Genomic DNA, 21420 nt, shown 5'->3' with positions numbered 1-21420 from the left:
GTTTGCCACACTCACTTGTCTCTTTCAGATGAGGTTGTCAACTATCTGGGTCAGGGACCATGTCCACTTGTGTGATTGTATGTCATCTAGTATAATAGGAACCTAATCCTAATCAGGGACTTTGGGCATTAACCTCATTACAAACTGATTATACTATTAATTATTAGGTCTGTTGATTAATCGCAGTTAACTCATGCGATTAACTAAAAAAAATTAATCACAGTTTTAATCGCACTGTTAAACAATAGAATACCAATTGAAATTTATTAAATATTTTGGATGTTTTTCTATGCTTTCATATATATTGTATTTTGTGTTGTAATTGAAATCAAAGTGTATATTTTTGATTACAAACATTTGCACTGTACAAATGATAAACAAAAGAAATAGTATTTTTCAATTCACTTAATACAAGTACCATAATGCAATCTTTGTCGTGAAAGTGCAACTTACAAATGTAATTTTTTGTTACATAACTGCACTCAAAACCAAACAATGTAAAACTTCCGAGCCTACAAGTCCATTTGGTCCTACTTCTTGTTCAGCCAATCGCTAAGACAAACAAGTGTGTTTACATTTACAAGAGATAATGCTGCCCTCTTATTTACAATGTCACCAGAAAGTGAGAACAGGCATTTGCATGGCACTTTTGTAGCCAGCATTTCAAGGTACTTACATGCCAGATATACCAAACATTTGTATGCCCCTTCATGCTTCAGCCACCATTCCAGAGGACATGTTTCCATGCTGATTGTGCTCATTTAAAAAAATGTGTTAATTAAATTTGTGACTGAACTCCTTGAGGGGAAGTGTTTGTCCCCTTGCTTTGTTTTACCCACATTCTGCCATATATTTCATGTTATAGCAGTCTTGGATGATGACCCAGCACATGTTCTTCATTTTAAGAACACCTTCACTGCAGATTTTTGCAAAGAAGGTACCAATGTGAGATTTCTACAGATAGCTACAGCATTCAACCAAAGGTTTAAGAATCTGAAGTGCCTTCCAAAATCTGAGTGGGACGAGGTGTGGAGCATGTTTTCAGAAGTCTTAAAAGAGCAGCACTCCGATGTGGAAACTACAGAACCCAAACCACCAAAAAAGAAAAAACCTTCTGCTGGTGGAATCTGACTCAGATAAGGAAAATGAACATGTTGGTACACACTGCTTTGGATTGTTACCGAACAGAACCCATCATCAGCATGGATGCATGTCCCCTGCAATCGTGGTTGAAGTATGAAGGGACACATGAATCTTTAGCACATCTGGCACGTAAATATCTTGCAATGCCAGCTACAACAGTGCCATGAGAACACGTTTTCTCACTTTGATGACATGACAAGAAACGGGCAGCATTATCTCCTACAAATGTAAACAAACTTGTTTGTCTGAGTGAGTGGCTGAACAAGAAGTAGGACTGAGTGGACTTGCGGGCTCTAAAATTTTACATTGTTTTATTTTTGAATGTGGTTATTTTTGTACATAATTCTACATTTGTAAGTTGCACTTTCATGATAAGGGTACCTGTACTAAGTGAATTGAAAAATACTATTTCTCAGTTTTTTTGCAGTGCAAATACTTTTAATAAAAAATAAACAAAGTGAGCACTATACATTCTGTATTCTGTTGTAATTGAAATCAATATTTGAAAATGTAGAAAATATCCAAAAATATTTAAATAAATGGTATTCTATTGTTTAATAGTGCAATTAATTGCATAATCAATGGCGATTAATTTTTTTAATCGCACGATCAAGCATGATTTTTTTAATAGCTTGACAGCCCTATTAATTATTGGATTTTTCTTATCCCTAGACTCTTACAGGACCCAACAACATTCAACATCAGTATAGCAGCTGATAAGTTTTACTGTAATTCTAATCCCACTACTATATTGCAAATTATACAAGCAACTTGTAATTATTCTTTATAATTGGAAAGAATATCTATCTTTATCCTGATCCATTGCATCACTCTCGCATAGTCTTGTGCTTAACTTGGTTCTACAATCTGAGGGGTACAAGTTGTGCTCAGAAGGATTGAGATAGCACAACTGAGTTTTTAATCAAACTTTCAAAATGTATGGGGTTTCTACACAGTTGGTCTTATTGAATGTGTGTGGTTAGGAACCTTCATTTAGGAACTAAAATCAGGAACATACTGAAAGCACTACATTAGTTACCTGCGTACACATGACATGACATAAGCTATACTATAGTTTTAAAATCTATTAATAGAATTGTTTATTTTTATATATATACACACACACACACACACGTACTATTCAGAACATTCTACACATTTAAAGCCTGATTCACCTCTGACACTTGTGTAGATCAAGAGTAACTACTGAATTAAATTTTATAATCATGTAAAACTGGTACAAGTGAGGACATTCAGACTCTAATAAACTTCTAACATAGTAATTAATGTATCAATACCACGACACATTTTTTAAGGATTCTGAAAGACTTTACTTTGTGTCTTATTGTGAAAGGAATGTCAATATCCTATATTAAACCCTTAAATCTAAATTGTAATTTGGATATTTACAATTTCTAAAAATAGTTAATTTTTTCCTTTGTTTTTAAAGAAGACCCCTTTCTCCCCATAGCTTGGAAACAAACTGACATAAGAGGCTAGAATTTGGGAACAAATGTAGGACGCTGACATTTTTTTATTTAGCCAGCCTTTGTTGAAAATTTGAACCTGTATGTGTCCATAACATTTCATGCAACATTCCACCCCAAAAATTATTTACAAAAGTGACAGGAACTTAAAGTTACTGGTAAACAATATGAAGTGCTTAGAAAAAATACAAGTACATATACAAAACAAATTGAGTTTCAAGCCAAACAGGTCAAAGGACTGCAAATGTTTTCTACTTTGCTGAGATCGTCACAAACCTCAGCCAACTGGGTGAGGGGAGACAGAGAAAAAAAAAAACCCAGTTCTGTTCTATGTAAACCTACTCCCTAATTTTTCTGCCATGTATGAATAATCTCAGAAAAATAAATTAAGCAGCACTACTTTTTTCCCTTTACAATCCTTCTAGAAATATAGGATAATGCACTTTTGTTAAGTGCATGTACATGACAGTCACAAGAAATGAAAAGGGCATACAAAATATAGGGTCTTAACAACTGAGAATACAATTTGCTACAATAAAAAATAATCCCTTTGGAGCAATATGAAGTATAAAAGGAAATTTTGGTGTCCCAGATTCCTGTAACATTTTCCTTTGTTTTTGTTTATTAAGTCTCATCTCAACTACAGGATTGGAGAAGGCACATTGCTTTTTGGAACTGTTTGTTAAATTTTCGTATTATTAAAGTTTCAAATTTAGTTACATTTCTACCATGAAGGTAGAGAGCATTCATTGCCGATAAAAGTTGTAGCCCAAGTAGGAGGCTACCCATTTGTCTACACCTGGGGTTTAATACAAAGCAATTTGATGTGCACCTGGTAATTTGCAGTATACAAGTCGCACTGATGGCATGGACACCCATTTTGTTTTCAGTTTGCATTGTGTGAACACACGGCAGTGGCTTGCTGTGAACTGAGGGAGTAGCATTTTTGGGATGTAACCTATGGTGCTTTGTTTCTCAGTTGAGTAGTATACATCCTGGTATTGTTTTCACTGTGAATTGTATAGGATGCATTCTGTGTTGGACTTCGCCTGCTGCACCCACAAAGCAGATGGTGAGGTGCATAAGAACATTCAATGGCAGTGTGACCAGGCTAGGCTGTTCAGTGGTGCTGACTAGCAGGTAGGTCACTGTGTCTCAGCTCATCCCCCATCTCTGGCATCCCTTGCTAGCAATCACTCAGACACTGTGGTAGTCCGCCTTCCAGTAGGTAGCGACTTGGCCCTCTGGCCAGGTCACCAATTGAGTTTGCCCCTTTATGGGGTCACAGAGTCCAACAAAATGTATATAGTCCAATGTCCCCACAAAACAAAGGGTCTTCAGCCCACCTCTGGGCACCTGTGTGTGGAGCACCCTTGACTCAGAGCTTACAATGTCTCTATCTCCCTGCCCTTATCTCCACAGGGGGTGAGGTGGCAGGTTGTGCCCCCTTCATGAAAGGGTGGTTGGTAGGGGAGACTGGTCCCGCCCTCTCCATCAGGCTCTGACCCAGGTGCCTAGCAGAGGCAGTGATCACAAACACTCCAGAGTGCTTGAGTTGCTTCCCTGGACCACTTCCTACCAATTACTTTCCCAGTCCAAGGAGTGGTCAAAAGCCTTATCAATGATCCACCAGCAGTTAAAGTAAAGGGTTCCCTACTCATAGGGAAAGGCTAATCCCTCCTCTAGAGCCTGCGGTACCTGCATCTTGCAGCCAGGACTCCTCCTGTACCGTTATGCAGGAGCTCCCAAGATGCACATCTCTCCTCATCTGCTGTCTATCCCCTCCCCTTCTTTTCAGCTCCTCCTTCAGCTGGGGCAGGCTCTGCAAGTGTGGTGATGCAAAGTCACCTGGGCGCAGAATTTCTCCTAAATCCCTTCTGTCCCGCAGTAAGGTTTACATACCCCATCACAGGCAGCATCAGCAGAACACTGCAAAGCTGTTGCACCAGGACAAGGAAGCAACCTGTTGGAACTAGAGGACTTAATTCCTGGATCAGCTACACAGCACAGTTTCTGGGCCCAGCAAACCAGCATGGATTGATAAGAGAGGATAATTCTGCAGACCTGGGAATGACCAGCAGAGGTGAGAGAATTTCAGAATGGGAAGGGCTCTTTTTTTTTTTTTTTAAAATATCTGCAAGGAACTGACCCTGGACCTTCAGTGACAGCATAAAAACATACAGTGCCCCATCGTTGTAGAGAAGTGGATAACCTTTGTCGTCTGGAAGCTGGCCACCCCAGAATGTTACTGGTCTATAGCCAATCGGTTCAGCGTGGTGGTGAATCAGGAGATGATTGATGACTTTGCACTCATGGGCTTCCCAAACTGTATTAGGCAATTGATGGAATCCATATCCCTAGCATTTCTGCCCCCCTCCGTGCCAGAGTACAGTTTATAAATAGAAAGGGGTATTTCTCCATTGTGCTCTTTGCCCCAATAACCTCTTTGGACACTAATGGTGTTAAGGTTGGTCCAGCTATTCTAGGAGACCTTGTTTTATCCTCTGATGCCCTGATTAATGAAGCCATTCACAGGTTGCTTAGTTAAAAAGTTCCTTCCTTCTGACCATCACTTGAGTAGTTGCAGAATGGTGGTCAAGTGTGCATTTTGACATTTGAAAAGCAGCAGGCATTGCTTATGGAACCGTCTGGAAGCAGCACAAAAAAATTCCTGACCATTATAGTAGCATGCTGTGTTATGCATAACACTGGTGAGAACAAGGGGGAAAGCCTCAATGATGGGTGGAAGGCTGAGGTGAAGAGACTTGCTTGATGGTTCGAGCAGCCAGCATTATGTCCCACAGAGAACACTAACACCCAGGGAAATATTGTCAGGGATGCCTATTCATATTTTGAGTCTCATACCTGAACATGTGTAACTGTAAATCCAGCTGTAATCCATGGGGGAGGGGAGGTTGGGATAGATTGTTAGCAGTGCAGTATCGTTTATTGGTAGTGGCAGTGGGATGTTGCCGATATACTTTCATAAAACCGTATGTATTATTTTAGCTTTATTTAAAAGATTTTGTGTGTGACATGTATGGATGAGTCATAAGATATACAGGTTTTTTTTTAAAAACAGTAACAAAGCCAAAATAAAATTCTAATTGAACACTAGATAAATAACTATCTTTTTATTTGAAAATACATTTATCAAAATAGTCTACTGAGTAACCAACAAACAGTGAACCTTTAAATAAAACAGTGAAAACCAAACTGAAAGTACAACAATGCAAACAGTGCAAAAATAAGATTTGGAGGGGTTGGGGGCATCCTTAAAGTTACAAGCACATATCTCTCTTCCCTCTGTCTTCTTTTATGTGTGGTTCAGGGGTTGAGTGCTATGGCTCAATTTTCAGGTGCATTGCAGAGTTCAAAAGTATCAGGTCCCAAGAAGCCAGTGTTCTAGGTGGGCAGATGATGGACCTGAGAGGGGAATGGCCTCTCGAACAAGTGCTGTGTGGATATGGTGGGGAGGAGTTACTGCTGGTCTGAGTAACCAGTAATGTCCAGGGGCTGAAAGACATGGCTTGGTCCCAGTTTATGGGACTGCAAGGCTTGCTGATCTTGCAGAAGCATGTTTTGTAGGAGAGCATTCTATCTGAGAACAGCATACACGAGTGGCCTCTGCATCTCTTGGCCTTTTTTGCCTCTTTAGCCTTGGTGATGCTTTCCTTGACCACTGCCTTGGACCACTGCATTTATTTCTCCCTCTGGGTCATCATGTACTGCCTCCACCTTTCAGCCAGTGCAGTCTTCTGAGTTCTACAAATGTCTTGTCCCATGTCTTCCTTTTTCACCATCTCAGGTTGACCAGCCTCCAATCAGTAGCCAGAGGCCCTGTCCTTGACAAACTGAATGTTGCAGGGGTGTGGTGTGGGAACATGGGAAAAAAACAGGTGCTTATTCATATTCCAGACAGGCCATGATAGCATTTTTGTGTGTGAGGAGACACTGGTGTGTCCTGGGATTTCTCTCTGCTGTATATGGTATTTGCTGCTGTGCCTTAATAGGTTGGGAGAGTGGGTGGGTTAAAATTATGTTGCTGCTTTAATTATACAGTTTTGTTTGTGGTGCTTGTATGATGTCAAAGTGATGGGGGGGAGGGGCTATGAGGGTATGTCAAGGGCCCAGCCAGATAGTAATAGCCTCTACAGCCCCTTTAGATTGTCTGACTCTTGATTTTGGCTAGGCTGATGCAGGGCAAGATTCAGGGCATATTGCAGCAGGACATGACTGCAACTGGTTTTCCAGCTGGCCAAAGTCAGGGTCCTAAGTCCCAAAAAGATCCTACCTCTCAGGGGACAGCTTATCCCCACCATCCTCCTGTGGGCCTCGTCAGTTGTCCTCAGTGGAAGGAAAGGGAGGGAAAAGTGCAGCCAGCAAGCTCCATATGGTGTAGAATCCTGTCCAGTTCATCATAAAATGGACAGGTCACATGTTCTCTGCTCGATTGCATTCTTTTGTTGCTCATTTCAATGTACTTCTGAGCTACTTGCTCTTTATATGGCACTGGTCAGCATCCCAGTCATGGCTCCTTTCAGATATCTGCTTGGCAATATCCACAAAAAAGTCTTCGTTCCAGTGGCTGGCCACAAGAGCTTTCTATCCTGATGCTTGTTCCCAGATGGTAACGAGATCCATGGTCTCAGCACAGCTCCAAGCAGCTGCGCAAGACATGTTATGGGGCTTCTAGAGTGCTATCACTCTAGATACAGTTGTATTGCAAGAATGCTGAAACACTTGGATCCAGAAGCAAATGGGCAAATTCTGGCTCCCCACCATCTTTTAAAGAAAGGAAGAGACATCCTGGGAACTTGATACCAGAGCACGGAAAGGCATACAAGTGAACAAACAAGTCAATAATGGTTAATCTGCAAAGCACGATGGGACAGCTGATGGAAGCATGTCACAAGTGGTGCACAGCAACTGCGTTCACAAGAATAATAGACTGCACTAGTTCAATCTGCAGCAAACCTAGTCTACTTGGCCAAAGGACTCTAGAGTTTAGAGCAAATGTGCAGTCAGCAAACAGTGATTGCGCCATGTGTATGTGACCATTTTCAAACCAGTTAAACTTAGTTTGATCCGCTTTAAAATCCCCAGGTAGACATTTATGTCATTTATCATGGCTTTATGGTTTTGTCTTTTTTTTCTGACTCTGATGGAATTTCTTGCTTTGTTTTCAATCTGCTCTTCTTATCAGATTTACAGCAACAAAGCACCTGATGATAGGGTGTCCGAGAACAGATGGGTCTGTTCTCCATATGTGACCTGCAACCTCACTGGTTACAAGTACAACAGATTTTACTCCTTCACAAGGACTGCTTGATCTGCGACTTCCCTTTTCATCTGCTGTGTCAATTCTGGAAAAATGAGGATTTTAATACCTCCATGTCTTAAGCCACCATTCTCTCTCAGTCCTGTTTCTCTTTTATCAGCCAGGATAACTATCATACTGTAATCTTCTGTTTTCCTCTGCACTACAATATCTCATCACAGAAGTTTTATGGCATCACTGAGTATACAATGGATCATTTTAATCTTAGATCTAGAAGATCAGATAGCTTTCCTATGGATCTGTTCAGATCCATATTGTCTTCACTCACTGGAAATTAATCTCAAATGTTTTGCCTTCCCTCATTCTCCAACATTTTGAATTTTTCTTTTTAAAGTCCAGTACATATCTAGCCCCCATATTGACAAGTCTGTTTTTTTTCCATTCTTTTTTCCATTTTAATGTCAGTTTTATCAACTATTTCTTCAACGTGATATCCTGTCTTTCTATATTAGCATTATTAGTAATCTGTACTCTAGTAGTATTGTTCACCACTGCTTTTCCTTTCTATATTAACTCCAGTGAATTTGATCTTATCAGAAAGCTGAAAAAAATGTTGCAGAGGCTACACAAACACTAGAGATCTTATGAGATTGGGCCATACTATTACATGCATATTCACCTGGAAGGTCCATCGGAGATAATAAATTCCCGAGAGAAACGGCAGGTTTACCAGATGATAGGTATATTATATTTGAAACCTGTATTTCCTTCTGGATTTGGTTAGGCCCTTTAGATCTAGAACTGTCCATACTACCCAATGTTCTAAAGTACAGTGAAAAAGATGGAATACAGATCAGGGTACCTGGCCATTTCTGAGAGTGGTTCTGTTACTCTTTATATGTCATAGATTATTCACTATTAGCCTTTTTTCCCCACACACATTTTTGAAAAAGGTGATTGGATGAACCTAGGACAGCTGCCATCATGGCTGACACCAGGGACTGAACTGGGGACTTCTAGATATAAAAGCAACTTGAGCTAAGGAAGCAGGCTCTTTATAGTTGTGGCCTGTAAACAGACTCATCTGTGGATCAGGCACAGAGCGAGACATGTAAGGCACACTGACCGGTGGGTTACAAATCTCCGGCAAGGAAGTCTCTCCAGTGTAATGATATATACTCCCTGAATCATATACCTCCAATACCCAAATGGTCATGCTTTAAACAGATGCAGGCTTCCCTTATCCAGGCTCAGCTCATCAAGAAAATAATTTGCTAGTCATGTATTCATTCTATTATTTGTGAAGTTCTGGCCAGTAATTTCAATCTATGCTATCTTGCTCTAGCACCTCTATGCCACAACTGAAGTCTGTATTGAAGGCACTTTTATTATTCTATTTTTCTTTTTATTAGAATGTTATAGATAGTTAGTTTCTCTCTAATCTTAGTGCTACTGTTTTCTCAAAAAGCTTTCCCTAAATCTCTGGGGAAAAAACCCCACAACAATAAATGCTTAGCTTAAATAACCATCTTTGACAGACAAAGGTGTCTAACTGCTGTAGAGGTACTTGTTCTAGTCATGAATATAAGTGAGCCTACTGAAGCAACAAAGAAATGCTGACACTATAGCAATTATATTCATAAGAAACTGTTTTCTAAGATTTGACCATCACAAGATCTTTTATTATATCTGTGCGTGATCTAACTGCATTGAAATAGCACCAGGTTCCCCCTCATTCATAATCCCTATGCTGTTCAGAGTTAAAACGCACCATTTCATGATCCCTGGGAAAACCGATATCCAAGTGTTCTCACCTTTGTAGACATTGCTGAAAAAAATCTGAGTAATTTAATTTATCCCTACAATTGCCCTCAGAAGTCAGGAATCCACATGCTGCTCTACTCCAATCAGAAGTGGTTCACATCTTGTGAATGATATTGTTGCTCGCAAGGATCTCTCCTAACCACTCATATTTTGATGCTGATCACCTTTTCTTTATGGAAAGGCCTCAGACACTCTGCATGGCTCCTTCCAATTGAATTAAATACATTCTACCTCAAATCTCTTCTGACTAGGAGCAAAACTAATACATTTCTCCTTATGTGTTATGTTAAGAGGGAGGCAGACCATTCACTACATTTTTTAATTTAGCTTTTATTTTTTTACCTTTTCTTGCATTTTCAAAAGCCTATATGACAGGAGTTCCATGCTATCATCTCATAACAAAAGCAAATGCAAAATAAATGTATACTGCCACACAAGCAGATCCAATAAATTTAAATGCTACAAATTAAACAGAAATTATACATGGTGCATAAGACAGCCCTTCCTCCGGATCACCCTTCATAAATCATTTCCATTCCATAAGGTGTTGACCATACATCATGGATTCTTTCCCCTTTTCATATCCCTTATATTGCCTCTTATGAGCTATTAACATGCTTTTCCTCCCTTCTAAGCCCAAATATTGCAATTCAAGTCCGAAGCGTGAACCAGTGGTAACTGGAGTGATTTAAAAAAATTAAAGCAAATAAAAGCTATCAGAATATTACCATATTGTGTTGTATATCCTCTAGTGATGCTATTTAAATATACAGTAAGCAAAAGTTTCATAATAGCAACTGCACTTAATGTAATTCATATACAAAGGAAACACGATGTTTCTACTCTTTACGGCTTGATCTTGATCCTGCACCATGAAGTCAATGGAAATTTGGGGCCTGGATCATGAATGAGGCATCTGGGTGTTGTTGTAATATAAATATTAAATAATAGTAATAACATTTATTTCAATGGGAGCAGGATTTGTCCCTATTTGATTACGCCTAACAGGCACATTTTTTGCAGAAGTTACTTAATACCAATCCTGCAGTCCTTATTCGGTGAAAACTCCTTTAAGTGTGTTAAAAAGGAAATTCAGCCAAATCTTATCATGAAACAACAACTACTAAATAGGATAACTTTGCAGTTACATTTATAAAAAAAACTCACAAAGCACATCACTACATGAAAGATAATTTGCATGCAATAATTTCTGTTGAAAAGAAGGAAAATATGAAATAATCTTCTCCCATTATGTAGCAAAAGCCTGTCATTTTGAAATTCATTTTGGCTCCCAGAGTATAAATACACTCCAGTATTCTTGTGGGCAATGCCAGAAAATCAGCAAGCACTCATTGTCTTCTGCCAACAAAAGTATGACTCTCTGTGCAGGAATTTTCTTGCACATTTGAAAACAAAGCCATTTAGAAAGTTCACTCTTGTTGGTAGGATATGACACTGATATATATTCAACTGTGCTATAAAATAAAGCAGATGCTAAGATACTGATTTATTAGGGGCAGTGAATATTACACAGCAACTCTATTTAAACACAACTTTTTTTCAGTTAAAAAAATCTATTGCAAACACCACTTAGAAGTAATACATGGTATTAACGATTAAGTAGTATATGCACGAGTTAAAATTACAATGCTCTGAGGCAGGGGTTCTCAAACTTCATTGCACCATGACCCCCTTCTGGCAACAAAAATTACTACACAACCCCAGGAGGGGGGAATGAAGCCTGAGCCTGCCCGAGTCTCCCTCCTGGGTGGGGAGCCAAAGCTCACAGGATTCAGCCCCAGGTGGGAGGCCTGTAACTTGAGCCCCGCCAGGGCTTTGGCCTTGGCCCTGGGTGGTGGAGCTTTGGCCCTAGCAAGTCTAATGCCAGCCCTGGTGACCCCATTAAAATGGAGTTACAACCCACAGTTTGAGAACTGCTGCTGTGAGGAATTAATCTTGGAGTAGTGCCAAAAAAAGTACAGTTAGGTTGAAGGAATAGTGACAGTTGCAAAGTCTGATATATCACAACCCACTAGGGTTAGAAAATATAGTAATGTACTTTTGCCAATGGATAGCTTTAATTTTCAGCTTCACACTGGACATAAAATACTCCTAGCTATCCTCGACAAATCACAAGATCAGAATTCAAAATCTCATCATTGCTTTTAAATCAGTGGTGTCCTCCCCAATCCTGGGGCTGTTGTGGTCTCACGTAGAACAGTGCGAATAACAGATTTTTTTTTCAGTTGTCTGGCAATTTTCCAAAAAATTGGGGGGAAAATATTAGTTTTGTGTCAACCCAAAATTGAAGTTTTACAGACTATTCCATGAATTCGGGGGGAAAAAAATGTAAAAATTTAGTTTCAAGTTGGAAAAAAAAAATAAAGAAAACTTAAAGCAAACAAAAAGATGTTTCAAAACAAAAAATCAAAATGTTTTATTTTGAAAATGTCAAAATGAAATGTTTTGACTTTTTCAGGTCTTCCTCACTCCCCCCAAACTGAACAATTCAGGGAAATAGATAAGTTTGCAAACCATTTTGGCGTTCTATATTTTTTTCAACGAAAAATGTTTTGGCCAAAATATTTCACCCAGCCCCTGTCCCAAACTGCAAGTTACAACAACATGAAGGCTTTCCTAGTTTGCACCAGTTAACTACAAAATGCCCCAGGGGGCCACTTGGGCAGCTGCAGATTGCCAGGACACAAGAGAGCTCTGGCCACTCCCCTTTCTTCCCAACTACATTCCTCATGCAGGTGGCCATAAAATAGGTATCTTAGGCAGGGAGAATCCTCCACAGGTTGGAGCTGATGGCTTTAAGGCTTCTTCTCACTACCGAGAAACACAAAGCAGCCCCAACATACTGGAGAATTGGGACTAATATTTCAGAAACTGCTGTAACTAGAGGTCATTTACATAATTTAAAAGCTGTATTCTACAGCTTTCTGTAGCATTCTCAAGACAGTATTTACCAGTTTTCTATCACTAGATGTTCTTATCTTAGAACTGAATTAGGGAAAACCAAAAGAATTACAGGATTTTAAGTACCTGTATCTTGTGACCTGCTAGGAATAAAAATATTTTGGAAGAGAACAGTTAGTTCTCAGTTCTTATTTACCTGGGACCCAGACAGTTCATTAGGGGTTAAATACATGGCCTGATCTACACACACATTTCTGTGCTCTCACTGAATTTTAGGATCTCATTTAAGAATACAAAATACATCCTATGGTTAGGCACAACAGACTGAGCAAAGGGTAGGCTTGAGGTAAAACTGTATTTTTGGCTTTCATAAATTTAGGTGAATCCTGAGGTTTTTACTAAATTTTCCATTAGTCAAATTTCCATTAAAGTCAATGGGAGTTTATCTGACTAAAAACTGAGAAAAAAAAAAAAACATACTAAGGACCTCAAGATATGGTTCATGGAAAAGTACCCAGCTAAGTCACACTTCTTGTATAATAATATCTAAGACACACAAAGGGATTAATTTCTCCAGATTACAGTTAAATCATTATGTAAGTAGTTAGTGGAGTCCAAAAACTCCTAGTTTATAATCCTTCCATCCTGACTACTAAGAAGATCATTCTTTGTCCACAAAAAAATACCCTCCAGCTTCTGAGCAGAGTAATAATGTGATTGAGAATACATGCCAAAATGCCAAAATAAACACATTACAGGAGAACAAATCTTGATTTAACGTTTTTTTCCTTGTTTACATTTCCAATTTGGGAGAAAAGCCTGGGTTGAGATTTTCAAAGATGACTAAATTAGTCAGTCACATAACTCCCCTTAATATCAATAGAAGTTGTGTGGCTCCCTGATCAGCTTGAAAAATTTCATCATTCATTTTTAAAAATTGTTAGGGTATCCCTTAGATAAAAGGGAAAAAGTGACCCATAAATTGTATCAAACCATTTATGATGTAATTAAAATATCTTGTCTTACCTCATTAAATCTTGTCACGAGATCTTCAATAACATTGTGTTCACCATTTTGGGAGGAAAGAATAGTCGCAGATATGGAAGCTTTAATGCATGGAAGTTTGCTCTGACATTCAGCATTACCCAAATCCCTGGTTAAGAAGCAGAGGTAGTCAATGGGCAAGATCTTTCGGTAGAGATCCTGTTCCTGTTCAGTCAGAATACTAGCAACCTCCTCTGGGAACTGAATGAGGTGCTGAAGTTCTACTAGCTCTTTACTGATACCAGCTACACTGGAGGGGAGCACATTTGAACCAGCCATAGATGTGCACGGTTGACGTTCTAAAATAAAACAAAAAAAAATATTATGTTGCGTCTTTCCTTCATCTATTACACTTGATTGTGCAAAAACATATTAAGACTGAATTTTTTTGTTCTTGTACATTGTTTATTTACTTAAACAACAACACAGGATTTCACATTTTATATTTAAATAACCTAATAAGTTGTTCTAGTGGTGACTCTTCTCATATATATTTACAAAACACTACCTTCTAGAGTTAATTAGGTGGGTGGAGACCTGGGACTTTGGGGATCACTGAGACTATTGATTTAGGCAAAATTTGCCTGCTTTTATTGTTACTGTGTTCCACAACCCTTCCCCTCTGTCTGTTTCATTCACATGTTAAATCTTGTCATGATCATAAATAAGGTGTTCTGTAGAGCAGGGACTGCCTTTATTTTGCTTGTCTGTACAGCACCGAGCACAAAGGGGCCCTGGTCATTGATTGGGGCCTCTGGGCATCATTGCAATATGAATAATGTATAGCAATAAATCAATACCTATGTGATATTTTTTCTCCCTTTTTCCTCTTACTACTAACACTGCTTAGAAGTTATTATTCATTTGCATTCATTGTACTTTTTCATACAAGAAAATGTCCAAAGATAAAATACAGCTTTCTTTCCTCCGAAGAAAACATGCATATATTTGGAAGGGTATGTATTGTATCTGTCACTATAAAGACAGGTTTCAGAGTAGCAGTCGTGTTAGTCTGTATCCACAAAAAGAACAGGAGTACTTGTGGCACCTTAGGGCTGGTCTACACTTACCCCCCAAATCGAAGTAAGGTACGCAAATTCAGCTAGGTGAATAACGTAGCTGAATTCGACATACCTTACTTCGACCTTACCGCGGTTCAGACGCAGTCCACACGGGCGGTCAGGCTCCCCGTCGACTTCGCGGTACTCCTCTCGCTGAGCTGAAGTACCGCAGTCGACGGGGATCACTTCCTGGTTCGAATTATCGCGTCCAGACCAGACGCGATAAATCGAACCCGGAAGTTCGATTGCCAGCCGTCGAACTACCGCGGTAGTGTAGACAAGCCCTTAGAGACTAACAAATTTATTTGAGCATAAGTTCTTTTCACTATAAAGGAGCTTCACAATAGATTTATAATTTACAAACAGTGGTGTTTCTTGACATATCTTTTACTTAAACATCTTTTCATAGGAACAAATTCTGATTTTGCACAAATGGAAAGTATTGCTTGTGCTGTCTAATCAATCAAGTTAATGACTGATCCCAATTCATTCCCTTATTATGAACGATATGCACTCATCTAAGCAAAGGTCATCATCGACATATAGGTAGCCAAAAAGTCATTAAATGTCAAAGTATACAATTATGGAAGTCTTAAACTACAGAACTTCTGGTTTTAGTGACCATTAAGTTTTGAGAAAGCATCCCCTTCTCATCCCATACTTGGTTGTCCGGCTATACCGCAAGAAGGACAGGAGACACTTGATATGGATTTAATCACGCTGCAACTTTATTATTAGAAGTCTGGGACAACAGCAGATAAAAGTGTACAGTGCAGGCAACTCCATGTTCATTCAGTAACTACCCGGGGGCTTCTGCCAGCCCCCCTTCATTTTCCATCCAACCCCTGGCTTGGATCTTACCAACCCCCCACCCCTGCCAGAGGAGGGTTAAGGTGGACTATAAGAAAGGGGGGTCAGCTCCCTGCCATACCAATCATAGGAGCCCTGAACGTCGTTCCCCCCCCCCCCCCCCTGCTCCATTCCTTTAACCCACCCCCCTTTTAAAGTCCTTTACTGGGCCACTTATCTGGTCACTGAATGCTTTCCCTACGGAATATCTGCACTGGACATCCGCCCCACACTTACCAAATAAGTTATGGCATATAGCCCAACCTTCTTTCCTCTTCACCATTATAAGCCCTCCCTGAAACCATTGTGGGGAAGACGAAAAAAGTCCTCCACCTAGGCCAGGGGTGGGCAAACTTTTTGGCCTGAGGCCCACATTGGGGTTGCAAAACTGTATGGAGGACCGGGTAGCGAAGCCTGTGCCTCCCCAAACAGCCTCGCCCCGCCCCCTATCCACCCCCTCCCACTTCCTGCCCCCTGACTGCCACCCTCAGAACCCCCGACCCATCCAACCCTCCCTGCTCCTTGTCCCCTAACCGCCCCCTCCCAGGACCCCCCACCCCTAACCGCCCCCCCAGGATCCCACCCCCTATCCAGCCCCCCTGCTCCCAGTCCCCTGACTGCCCCTCAACCCCTATCCACACCCCCACCCCCTGACTCCCAGGACTCCCACGCCTATCCAACCCCCCCATTCCCCATCCCCTGACCGCCCCCCCGAACCTCCGCCCCTTATCCAACCCTCTGGCCCCGGCCCCCTTATCATGCCACTCAGAGCAGCATGTCTGGCAGCTGCGCCGCCCAGCCAGAGCCAGACACGCTGCCGTGCTGCTCTGTCCAGAGCACTGTCCACGTGGTGGCATGTCTGCGGGGTAGGTGGGACAGTGGGGGAGGAGCCGGGGGCTACCCTCCCTGGCTGGGAGTTCAGGGGCCGGGCAGGAGGGCCCCGTGGGCCGTAGTTTGCCCACCTCAGACCTAGGTCAATATGGTGGTGAGGGAAAAATTCCTTCCCAGACCCCCTAAAAAGGAGCGACTAGCAAAATGCCCACAGCAGGTCCTAACCAAACCTGGTATTCACAACCTTCAGGGGAGGGAGGCTGGGTGCTGCTTTGCGAGCTGAGTGGAAAAAGGGCTTCTAACATCCTGGCGTGCCCATTTTAACCCTTCCCATTTACATTCCCAGGGCATGAGCCAGTGTCACCTGCTGACCCTCACCTCTCTTTTTGATGCAGCTTCTGACTTCCTCTTATCCCCCCCCACCCCCAACCCATAAAGCACTGCTACCTTTCTTCCAGCAAGCCTGGACAACATACCCCATTCACTCTTTGCATCAGGATCATCTCATCTATCCATTGTGCTGAACAATTATGAAAGGTTCTGAGATTCAGTTAGAGTAAGCTTTCAAATGCTTATCCAGACTAATTGCATTCGGCCTTTTTAGGATATAAACATGCTAAAATTAAATATATGTTAGTTTCACATCAGAGGGATGTTGCAAGGATTGATTAGTTAATGTTTATATAGTACTTTGAACATGTAAAGTGCAGTCATTTATTAATTATTATTATGATCAATTACAGAGAAGAAAAAATGAGCTAATTATCTTCCTTTTTCAAGTGGGCAGAGATCAGGGTGTGAAGAAAAGGGCTGGTTATGTTGGTAGAAAAGACTAATTTGAAGTAAAAAAAAAAAAGGGAGCTGAGAATGAGTTGTGGGTACAGATACAGGAAATGCAGGTGTACCTCTTACATGGAGTTGTCAGCTCATGATACTGACTGGTTGAAGACAGGTCTCAATATTTAACCCAAAATATTCCTCTGAAGAGTGAAGGTACTAGTTGTATATGAGAATCTTTTTAACTGTTGGTGACTGCTTCATAACTTCTTCCTAGCATTAGAGGACTCATTGGTCATCCTAATCTTATGCTGATAGACATGAGGAGAGGTTACATACTTTACACTGAACTTGAGTTCTTGGAGAGGTTTTGTCCCTATGAGTGTTCCAACATAGTATGCTTGTATGCCCGTGCACTCAGTTGGAGAATGAAAAGCAGTGTCCACAGGCCTGTGCCTGCACCAAAAGCAATTCTTGTCTCCAAATGAGGGCATATAGGGAAATGCAGTCCTGCCACCACTCAGTTCCTTCTCAAAAATGAAGCAGAGCCCTCACAGCCAAGAGGAAGGAAGGTGGGTATAGAACCCATAGGGATAAAACATCTCAAATAACTCAAGTCACTGTAAGGTAAGTAATATCTCTTCAAGTATATGGCCCTATGGGTGCTCCACCATAGGAAAGTCCCAAGCAGTAACTCAGCAAAAAGGTGGGTGCAGAGTTTGCAAGTCCAGTTTGGAGGACTGAGACACCAAATGTAGTATCTCTGGAAGCAGTTAAGATGGCATAATGCCTGGAAAAGGTATGGATGGAAGATCATTTTGCAGTCCTACAAATGTCTTATGGGAATGTCCTTCAGTGGAGCCATAAATGTGGACTGAGCTCTTGTGGATTGTGCTGTAACTCTGAGGCAGCTGCATCCCACTGGATTCATAGCAAGTTCAGATGAAACCCTAAACCCACCTTGACAGTCTTGAGTGGAAATAAGTTGACTCTTCATTCTCTCAGCAAATGATACAAAGAGCCTCGGAGAGGCCCAGAAGATCTTAGTTCTGTCATGGCAGAAGGAGAGGGCCCTTCTGACATCTGGCATATGTAGGCTGGTCTCCTCTCTGGAGGCATGAGGTTTTGGGTAGAACACTGGCAGCCAAATCACTTGATTAATGAGATATTCTGAAGAGACCTTTGGGAGGAAGCGAGGATGGGACAAGGTGTAACTCTGTTTTTATAAAAGGTGTTATTTGGCAGGTGAGCGCTCCCATTCATCTAACTGAAGCGATGTATAAGGAACCAAGTCTTGAGATAGAGGTGGAGGAGAGAACAGGAAGCTATCAGTTCAAAGGAAGGTTTCCTCAGGGTGGAAAATACTGTGGAAGCATATGGAGTATCCCACATCAATCACCTCCAAAATCCATCTGTCCAAAATAGTCTGTTTCCAGTCAGGGAGGAAATGAGATTGCCGATCTCCAAAGGGGGGACGGATGGAATTGTTCAGCACAGGATCCAGGAAAGTAGATTGCTTGAGGTCTTCGACCAAGATGTCAGAACTGTTTCTTAGGGTATGTCTACTCAGCAAAGAAAAGCCCGCAGCTGGCCCATGCCAGCCAACTCAGTCTGTGGAGCTGTTTCATTGCTGTGTCCCAGAGCCCAGGCTCCAGCCTGAGCCTGGAAGTCTACAAAGCAATGAAACAGCCCCACTGCCCTATCCCTGCAAGCCTGAGTCAGCTGGCATGGGCCACCCATGGGTTTTTCTTTTCTGTGTATACATACCCTTAGAGGGAGGTGTTGCTGTAGAAGGGGGAGATCCCCTTTTCTGAGGTCTAGATCTCCTCTGAACGGCTGAAGGTCTGGGAAACCCTTGTTGCAGGTCGTATTGAAAAGGCCTAGTTCGCTGTGATGTTTGACACCTATTAAAATATCTTTTTGTTGCAGGAACATAAATTCCCAGTGATCATAAGATAGCTCTCAAGTCCTTCAGAGAATGGAGGAAGGAGTACGAATCAGAGCTGAAGAGCCTGGGTCCTTCAAAAGGAAGGTCTTCAACTGTATTCTGCATCTCTTTCAGGAGGCTGGAAGACTGGAGCCAGGATGCTTTTCACATAACCACACCCATGGGTAGGCATCTAGTAGCTATGTCCGCAGTATCTAGGGGAGCTTGGAGGGAGGTTTTAACCCTCCAAAATGAGGGGCCAAAATTGTTCCCTCTGGTCCTGTGGCAGATGTTCAATAAAAAAAGTGAACCTGGAATATGTATTAAAGTCATATTTTGCCAACAGGGCTTGGCAGATTGCCAGGCAAAATTGGAGAGAGTTATCAAGGAATAGTTTTTCCCATCCAAGAGGTCTAAAAGTTTGTCTACTTATCATAAGGAGAAGCTCTGGAATGGGCCTGTCTATTCCTTTCATTAGCTGCGCCCACCACCAAGGAATTGGGAGCAGTGTGGGGAAAGAAATGTTCCATTCCTTTGGTTGGAATATAATATTTTTTATTTGCCCACTTATAAGTGGGCTGGATAGTGGCAAGTGTCTGTCAAACTGTACAGGCAGGCGATAACAGAGCCTCATTTATTGGGAGGGCAATCTTTCCCTGGGGGAGTGGGGGGAAATATTTAAAATGCCTACCAAGGAGTGTTGAGACTCCTGGACCTCCTCTAATAGGATCTGAAGGGATTCCACCGGGCATTTCATGCAGTCTTAAAAGGCCTGAAGAAAGTGATGGAGGCATTACCACCTCATCTGGGGATGAGAAGAATTTAGCTGATAGGGTGAGTTTCCCTCCATCTGTCGGTCCTGCTATACCTGGGTGTCTCCTGATGCAGAGGAGGCATAAGGTACCAGAGGGAGATCATACAGTACTGGATGGAGATCCTATGGTACCAAAGATTGGTCAGTCAGTGCCTGTGAATGATACAATATGAGTGGGTATTGGGGTATCTTTCTGGATGGAACCCTATAAAATTGTTCATCAAGATGACCCCAGGGATTCCAGTAAGCCCACTGAGGAGGCAGTTAGGGAAAGGGTCCCCATGGATAGTCATAGCCCCCAGATCTAGGACATCTGGTGGGGTCCAAAAGAGCTCCTTCAGAGTACTGGCTCAGCAAGGTAGAGTGGTAAGGCACAGAAAAAGAGCAATATACCAAGACCTGAAGAAGAATCGTTCCTTGGGCTGAAGGGGGGGAGCTTCAAAGATAAGTACCCATACTGAAGGCACAACCAAGGTTCAGTCCATCTAGGCGGTACCAGAGAAGGGGCCCTGGTAGAGGAGTGAAGCAGGGGAGAGTCCAGGATCTCCAAGGAAAGAAATATGGAGGTTGCTGGAGGGCTATGGTATCGAAAAGATTGAGTAGGTACCAAGGGTTGGCAGTGCTGAGATGGTGAGCACAGTATCTGCTTCTCTAACCTTAAAGGCCTGGTGAAATGGAGATAACTGTACTGGGGCATGTGAAGGAGGCCCATGCATCTCTTGGTGCCTGTCAGTCGGTACCAAGGCAGGCTGATGCCTGCTAGACAATTTGTTCACACACTGCTTCTTGTGTGGTACCGGTGGCTCAGTTCTGGGATCAGATGGAGCTTCAGGTGTAGGACATGTGGCCTCCTTAGAGTGGCATTTATGGGGTGACCTACCCCTCTTCTTAGGTTAACTGGAAGGAGAAGAGGCATCTTCTTTTTAGAAGTCCTAGCTTCCAAAGGGGCTGCTGCCACTAGGGAAGCTTGAGATGGTAAGGCCGATGGATGAGGGAGTGGAGGAGCAGCCATTGCTGGGGCTACTGAATGCTCAATTAGAAGGAGCTTCAGTCTAGCCTCTTTGCCTTTCTGAGACCTGCCTTCAAATCCCATACTGACCTTACACTTAGAGGTGGGCACTCCGAGGCAGCAGAGACAGCTAGAATGCCTGTCATCATGGGGAAAGGACCTGTGTCAGGTCTGGCAGGGCTTAAACCCCAGGGTCTTTGGCATAACACAGAGTGCTAAAGGACCAAAACCAGGGGTCCTAAGAAGGGGAGGAAGGTAATCAGAGGTGAAAGTAAGCCGGTACGCCCTGGTACGGTGTACCGGCAAGAGCCGGTGCACCGTACCGGGGCGGACCGGCTTCCCCTGGCAGCAATTTAAAGGGCCTGGGGCTCCCAGCAGCGACTGGAGCCCCAGGCCCTTTAAATCACTGCCCGATCCCCCGGCTGCCACTGCTACCCCAGGGCTCCGGCAG

General features: G+C 42.1%; 1 protein-coding gene across 1 annotated transcript in view; it reads right to left on the bottom strand.

Moving 5' to 3' along the window:
* Positions 1-21420, bottom strand: part of PLCE1 (phospholipase C epsilon 1) — a 292755-nt gene that overhangs the window by 109053 nt on the left and 162282 nt on the right. Inside the window, exon 8 of the mRNA XM_026650913.2 lies at positions 13684-14000. Within this exon, the coding sequence (XP_026506698.1) occupies positions 13684-14000 (317 nt within the window). The remainder of the gene's footprint in view (positions 1-13683; positions 14001-21420) is intronic.

The sequence above is a fragment of the Terrapene carolina genome, unplaced genomic scaffold, assembly GCF_002925995.2.
Source record: "Terrapene carolina triunguis isolate 2854851 unplaced genomic scaffold, T_m_triunguis-2.0 Scaffold95, whole genome shotgun sequence".
In the NCBI taxonomy this organism is placed as follows: Eukaryota; Metazoa; Chordata; order Testudines; family Emydidae; genus Terrapene; species Terrapene triunguis.
This window is presented reverse-complemented; position numbering and strand designations above follow the sequence as displayed.